Source organism: Lathamus discolor, chromosome 3, assembly GCF_037157495.1.
Source record: "Lathamus discolor isolate bLatDis1 chromosome 3, bLatDis1.hap1, whole genome shotgun sequence".
Lineage (NCBI taxonomy): Eukaryota > Metazoa > Chordata > Aves > Psittaciformes > Psittacidae > Lathamus > Lathamus discolor.
In genome coordinates this window covers 22,154,295-22,161,967 of record NC_088886.1, presented here as the reverse complement: position 1 = coordinate 22,161,967, position 7,673 = coordinate 22,154,295, and the positions used below count along the sequence as shown (strand labels likewise).

The following is a 7,673-nucleotide window of genomic DNA, read 5'->3' as shown; positions in this document are numbered from 1 at the left end:
CTAGTATTACTAGGCTGGAAGGAATAAAGACATTAACTTCTATTCCCTACTCCTGCCAGATTATTAAAGCAGCAAGAATACCCATGGGAGCTTGAAATTTTGTACTAATTAGATTTGGGAATAAATACACAAGCAATTGCTTTCAAGTGTAGTTATTACTAAAAAGGTTATCTTTCCTGTTTCTTTTCTGCTGAGTATGTATTTCTGATCAGCAATTTCATATTATTTCTCTCAGCTTATAAATCTGATGTCATTCTTCTAATTGCTGTCTTGCAGATTTAAAGGGGAAGAGCATCATATGCTTGAAGTGTTCTGTTTCAGCTCCTCCAAAAGGATTTGGAAATCAGAGCCTCAGCTTGAAAGAAAAAAAATGAGTAGGCTTAATTTTGCATCATGACTGTGAGCTCTTTTTGTTAAAGGCAAGCTTAGTTTTACTGAGAAGTGGAAGAGATTCAGCCCAAAATAAACAGAAGGAGCATCTCTCAGTGTGGTCCATTTGTGTTACGTTTAAAAGCAGCACTTAAAAGCAAACTAGGTTTTAGTATGACCTTTTGCTTGTTACCCAACAAGCCTGCCAAATGATTTATTTTCTCTGGGTCTCAATAACCTGTACATGTTCCCACCTGCAAAAGATGCAATGCAACTTTATTCATCAGGTGTTGGTTAGATCTGTTGGATACTTAGATAGGAAAACTGTCAAAATCTCACTCCAGTTTTATTTAAAATGCTGCCAATGACTGGAATTCAAGCAGAAATCTGCAAGAAAATGTTTCTCAACTGCCACAACCATAGACATGGGGATGCTGTAGGTAAATTACATACTGTGATATTTTTCAAAGTGTAATTCTCTTTCTTACACTTCCATGCAAGCCAACAAGACACAAGTCAATGTTATGCTGGCTACCACACATGAGATCTTCACTACAGTGTACATCACACTTCTAATTTGTCTGGGACACCTCCAGCTGGGTGTCAGCAGGTACAGCTGGAGATTGCTTTTTTGATTGTTTCACAAACTTAACAGTTACCTCCATGTGTTGGCATCTGGATCAAACACCTCAATGGTCTTCAAGTATGTTGTGCCATCAAAACCCCCTACTGCCATCAGCTGTCCATTCACCACAGCAAGGCCAACCTGCAAAACAAGCACCACAGGTAGCAGCTACTTAGCTGGGATGTCCTGGAAAGACAGGTCCTGAAAAGCAGGGTTAGAATTAAAAGGATTTAATAATCATGTTTGGTGAAAGGCAGTCTGCAGTAGAGGTTTTCTGGTTGGGGGAAGGGCAAATAAAATAGCCTAAAAATAATGAGACATGAAAAGTTATCACAAAACAAAGAGTCTCTTAGAGAAGAAGCAGAAGGTTCCCCTTATTACCAGCTAAAAGAACTAGAACTGCCAGAATTATAACAGATACATGAGAATCTAAGCCTTTGTCAGACAAAACTTACTATGTCCTGGACTGAAATTCTTCAAGTGTGACATGCATGCACCAGAATATCTACCAGCCTACAGCCTGGAACACTTGCTTGAACTAGGGACCCATATGTAAGCCCCTGGCTTGCTCCTCTCAGGCTGGGGCTTGGACCATCTGTAAGCATCTTGGATTCCAGCATGTCTCTTTTTTTCTCCCGAAGCACAAAAAAAATCACTGAAATCTCCAATAGTTCTGTGGTTTAGGAAGATCATTTCAGTGAAAACACCTTGTGGCATAACAGAGAAAATACAAGAACACAATATAAAGTGCTTGTTTTGGCTCTGAGAAAATTATAAAACTCAGGAGGGCTGCAGATACAGACATCTGTTTAGCAACTTAAAGAAAGCAAATAGAGAAGCAGCTCATGAAAAGTCAATGCCTGATCATTAACTAAAAAGGACAGCACTGGACATCAAACTGTATGTCTTGATGGAACTAAATACGTGTTCTCTGCCTCCAAAACCAGTAGCTGCTCAAATTATGATTCATACTTGCCTCACCAAAGAAATGCTAACTTACAGAAAGAATTAGTCCACTCTTTACTACAGAATTCAGTACTCTTCCATGAGGGACTGTAGTGAAACAACCACGGGCAATGGGTTCAAATTTAAACAGGGGAGATCTAGCTTAGATATAAGAAATCATTTACTGTGAAGGTGGTGAGGCACTGGAACAGGCCGCCCAAGTTTTGGATGCTCCATCCCTGGCAGTGTTCAGGGCCAGGCTGGTCAGGGCCTTGAGTGACCTGGTCCCTGGTCTCCTCCGACCCAGGAAGGTGTCCCTGCCCACAGCAGGGGGGTTGGAAATAAGATGATCTCGGGGTCCTTTGCAACCCAAATCATCCTATGATTCTATCCAATGATATATATTCATGGCATTTGCATCTGCCTAAACACAATGACTACTTAAACCACTTCTTTTCTAAAGAAGTCTACAGAAAGCACTAAGATTAGCAGTTGATGAGGTGCTGCAACTCCAAATATTCACAGGATTCAGTGAAGAAAGGCAACATACTAACCAAAAGCCCAGAAACCTTCTTCCCACACACATCTCAAGGTAAGTAAAAGACTGTGATGAAGTCTATATCTAAACACCTGCTTGCTTGATTTCCTAGCTTGCTCTTCTATGCAAGTACGTTCATCTCCTAATTCACCCAAAGAGAGTAGGGTACTCATTTTGATACTATTCTCCAAAAGTATCTCATACCAAGTATGCCTACATCACCATGTAAAAACCTGAAGAACTCGTCTGTTTCAGACCTAAGTAGTTGACTCCATACAAGGGACCAAAACTACTAAAAAGATCCTTAAATTACTCCATTTCCCCATCCTCAGGCATGTTAAACAGCTGTTTATGGAATGACACGACTACCACTTCATTCTCCAGTCTTGCTAAAGAGCTTTGACTTTTTGCAAAGCTTTCCCCCTTTTCTCTCACAGAAGAGAGGTGAAGGTACAGAGAAAGCAAGAGAAAAACCTCACAAGATGACATTATACTATGTTCTCACTACGTGATTATGTATAGTATAGACAAGAAAATCAAGCCAAACTCACTCCACTCCGGCGGGATGTCATGGCCACAACAGGAGACCACTGGTTTGTTCGAGGGTTGTATCTTTCAGCACTACTGAGCTCTGTTGTATCATCTCTGCCTCCCACAGCATATATCATGTCTTGGTATACTGCACAGCCCAGGTGCTTCCTCCTTGTCCCCATAGGTGCAATTGTGTGCCAGCGGTTCTCCTGGGGATTGTAGCGTTCCACTGCAGAGGAAATGACACGGTGGGGGTTAGCACTTTTGAACCTGCATTCAAAGCATTGTTCAATCTTTAAAGACGCTACAATTTCCACACACCAAAAATATGATGAACCAGTTTGTTATCCCTCACTCTAATGCTTTTGTTCTACAGAACTCTTGCTATTATCTCTCCTGTCTCCAGCCCTACAGTCAATCACATTCAGCATCTACACTCAAGAGGGAGCTGGCAATGCTGCAAACTGACCTGCATAACCATCTTGCAGTAGTTTTACCTTTAGCAATTTCCTTTCTACAGCAGAAAAGGGTTACTGCAGGGGGAAAAAAAAAAAAAAAAAAAAAGAAAGACATGCTTGCAACTATAATGCAAATGATCAAAGTACTGTATTCAGGACACACTGCCAAATGCAGCAACAAGAAAAAACAAAGAAAAAGACACAAGCAGGTCATAGGAGCTCACAAGCCTGGAGAGTGAATTAAAATTGTATTTTAAGAAGAAAAAACTACAAACTGATCACTAAGACAATCAAAAGCCATCTGGGGACATAAAGGACAAACAGGACCACGACAAGTGCTGACTGCAGTTAAGGGACAGCAATAGGCATACCAGTATTGAGAGGAGAAGTTCCATCAGAGCCTCCCACAGCATAAAGGAAGCCCCCTAGCACAGCCACTGCAACTCCCAGGCGCCTGGTGCTCATAGAAGCCACTCGAGTCCACTTGTTTTCTTTGGGATCATACCTGGCAGAAGAATAAACAACAAAGCTTAGCGAAGTGTCTACATCTTCACAAAGGGGCAGGAACCTTATTCTGTTCAAACAAAAATCCCTGTGAGATCTGTACAGCAATTGCTCTCTCTCCAGCTCATCTGCATCAGATGCACCTTCTAAGAGACCTTCTTCTCCCTGAGCCCCGCTTTTTTTTAATCAGAAAGTACCTTTCTACAATGTTTAGACAAGAGACACCATCCTGGCCACCCACAGCATAGAGGTAGCCTCCAAGAACCGCTACTCCAACGCTGGTCCTGCAGGTACTGGTGGGGGCCACATCACTGCTCCACTGATTGGTCTTCGGATCATACCTAGAGAAAACATACCAAACAGGGTAAATTGCTTGTCTAGGCACGTTTCAGACTCTCTCATGCTTGGGAACTACTAAGGCAATGAAACTTGCCTATCTTGAGCTTAGACTGCAATGCAGCTATTTGTAAGTTAGACAAAACCTCTGAGTCATATAATGCATCCCATATATGTTATTCCAGGGATGTTCAAACTGCTGCGTGAGATGATTCAAACTGAAGATCAAAGGTTCAGGTTCATAAGAGAGCAGGTTACCAGAGACTGGCTGACATGTGGCAACTTGCTTCTATGCAAAGAGCAGCAGCCTGAGTTACTCTGCTGTACGTTTTCTGAGGTTTACACAAGAACTCATCCAGCACTAGCACCTGCATCTGAAGATAAAAGGATGAAAGAGCCAGATGGACTTGGGAATCCAGAGACAAGAAAATATGGTGCATAGAAGAAAAGTGCAGGATGCAGGAGATGTAAGGCTAGGGTTATGATTTAGGAACCTGGGAGTATGCAAGGAGATATGTGGGAAGGAAAGACTCGAGGAGAAAACAGATTCATATCTGCATAGTATAGTTCACTGTATTTGTTACAGGACCAAGATTTATAGTACTAGCAGTGCTTGAATCTTACGGCTTTTCGTTATGGGGATTGCCATATGAAGCCTGGTAAAGCTTTTCTGACTTAAGTCTTTCACAGGTCTAAAACTGACCTATTTTCCTTCTTCTGTGTAAGTGCCAAAGTTCCTTAAATCTTTAGTTTCCACTCCACAATAAAATTCCAGGATCTTTCCCTCAACATCTAAGGAATGCTTACTGTAACCTCACCTTCCTCAATAATGCTAAAAACAAGGCCACAATTGCAAAGAAGGTTAACCAGGATCAGCACTCCTCCCACCAATTATACCCAGACCCACCTCTTATATATACCTTCCTTATACCAAAGGCTATGTATTGTCTCGTTAAGCTGGGGAGAACACGACACAAGCTGTTATGCTTTAAGTTCCAGTTCAGCAGTAAACCAACACAATATTGAAAGGGTACACAAGGGAGGAGGAAATGTATATAACATAGTATAAATTTCAGGTTTTCAACAGAACAACAACACAGCTGGCAAAATGAATTCATTTTTAAGAGGCTTCACCCAGATTTAGGCATTCAGAGTTAACATCTTGTACACTGGCCTTCTGGAGACCTACCTTTCTACACTGTTAAGATAAGAGGAACCATCATGGCCTCCCACAGCATAAAGAAGATCATCCAAAACACTGACTCCAACACCACAGCGTCTTTTGCTCATGGAAGCCACCATTCGCCACTCATTGGTTTGAGGGTCGTAGCGCTCGACACTGGAAATTGCATCCCCGCTACACCAGCCCCCCACTGTAAGAACCAAGCACAAGAAACAGCGTCATAACAATGCACTGAGCTCATGTACTCTGTGTCTGCCTGGTATGAATTATCCCTCTGGACTTTGTGAGTCTTGACCCACTTACCGTCCCTGAGTTACTCATTCTAAGAACTACAATTAGAAGACAGAACGTGATTTTCAAGATTATTAATGTAAGTTTGGAAGCACTGTGGTGTTCATAGCACCAAAGAAACAAGCAAGAAAGTGAAAATTAACTCAAACCTCCAAATATTAATGCACAGGTCACTTCAGAAATATGTTGTAATGCACAGGTCACTTCAGAAATATGTTGTGAGGACTGGCCTTCCAAGAACACTACCATAAGAAAACCCAGAACAGATTCTTCTGACCTAAGACAGCAGGAGCTACACGTACCTGCAAAGAGCACTTCTCCACAGCGGATGGGTTTGCGTGGCCTAGTTCTTGGTCCTTGCATTAGTGGCCGCTCTTGGGGCAACAGGAGATAGTTCTTAGCTTCATCCACTAGATCCCTGTGCAAGATAGGAAAATATTAATCCCCAAAGTTCGCCTGATACCAATCTTGGAAGAAGATACAAATCAAAACTGATGACAACAGAAGCCAGCAATAGTCACACACTTCACGTATTCACAAGTTATATAAGTGCATGAACAGGTCGAGTCAAAACATAAACTCATCACTTCACTGCCATTGTGGGAAATAACAGACGAATCCCAGTATCCAATTAAGTTATCAAAGTGCAAACTTTTTACACAGAAAAGCTACTTTAAGTCCTAAGGAGATTGTGAATGCCATGCAAGTCATAAGCTGTAATGAAAGGCCATAACTAGAAAAACAAAAAACATAAAGTGGAAAACAGTACACTGAAAGGTATTTTATCAACAGTAAAACTGCACACTTAAAGTTTACTATTTCACTGGAAACTTGAGAGAACAAAAACATTTTTAGGGCACACCACTGGCTATTATGCAAACAGAAAACACTTTTTCTTGCCTCTTCTCCTCCCAGTTGCAAGAGAGGAAACTGTGAGATATTACCCATTTACCACCGACAAATCAGGACAATTTTAGAGAGCAGACACAATGCAATGAAATCCCATTGTGTAAATCAATGAGGAGATTTACCGGCATTCCTCATCACTCTTAATAAGTGGATCAGAACCCACTGTACCCACAAGAAACTTGGGACTCAGCAGTGGTAGACGGACATGCTGCAGGACCTAAAACACAAAACAGAACATGTATGGTAAACCACATACACCCACAGAGATGCAAGAAGCCAAATAGAAAATAGTGGCCAACAGATTTTGATAAAGAGTTAATAATTCCTCTAGCAAACATGCACAGTCATTTACACAGCCTAACCCTGGCATTTTAGCTCCTCTTCCAGCACCTTTACCTTTCCAATACACCCATTTATACACCCAGCAAAATATCAGTCTTTGAAAGGGAACAACCCACTCGATCTATTAACAGCTGAAAACAGGGTCACAATTAAAAACCTTTACAAAATTACAGAGGTCAATACATTTGCCTGAAACACTAGTTTACTTATGTCATGGTTTAAGCTCAGCCGTAAATCAGCCACGCAGTCTCTCTCTCATTCCCCCCCAACAACACTTCTGCCCTCCCCCAGCTCCTGGAGGGATGGGGAGAAGATTCGAAAGAATGTAACTCCCACGGGTTGAGGTAAGAACAGTTTAGTAACTAAGGTATAACACAAATCACTACTGCTACCACCAATAATAATAATAATGATAAGGGAAATAACAAGGGAAGAGAATACAACACCACCAGCCGACCAATACGCAGCCCGATCGAGCAGTGAACTAGTCCTTCTGGGTAACTCCCAGTTTACATCCTTGGCCGGATGTGCTGTGGTATGGAATACCTCTTTGGCCAGTTTGGGTCAGGTGTCCTGTCTCTGCTTCCTCCCGGCTTCCCATCTACCCTGGCAGAGCATGAGCCTCAGAAAGCCCTTGGTCAG

At 41.9% G+C, this 7,673-nt stretch overlaps 1 protein-coding gene across 5 annotated transcripts in view; it reads right to left on the bottom strand.

Annotated features, from left to right (window-relative positions):
* KLHL20 (kelch like family member 20) overlaps nucleotides 1-7,673 on the bottom strand; it is a 32,075-nt gene that overhangs the window by 2,931 nt on the left and 21,471 nt on the right. For all 5 annotated transcript variants that reach the window (XR_010611451.1, XR_010611452.1, XM_065674019.1 and 2 more), the window contains 7 exons: nucleotides 6,812-6,906; nucleotides 6,083-6,198; nucleotides 5,496-5,679; nucleotides 4,168-4,311; nucleotides 3,838-3,971; nucleotides 3,029-3,237; nucleotides 1,029-1,135 (listed from right to left, as the gene is read on the bottom strand). Coding sequence is in view for 3 of the 5 variants with exons in the window: in XM_065674019.1 (XP_065530091.1) it covers nucleotides 1,029-1,135; nucleotides 3,029-3,237; nucleotides 3,838-3,971; nucleotides 4,168-4,311; nucleotides 5,496-5,679; nucleotides 6,083-6,198; nucleotides 6,812-6,906 (989 nt within the window). In the remaining 2 variants the exon portion in view is untranslated. The remainder of the gene's footprint in view (nucleotides 1-1,028; nucleotides 1,136-3,028; nucleotides 3,238-3,837; nucleotides 3,972-4,167; nucleotides 4,312-5,495; nucleotides 5,680-6,082; nucleotides 6,199-6,811; nucleotides 6,907-7,673) is intronic.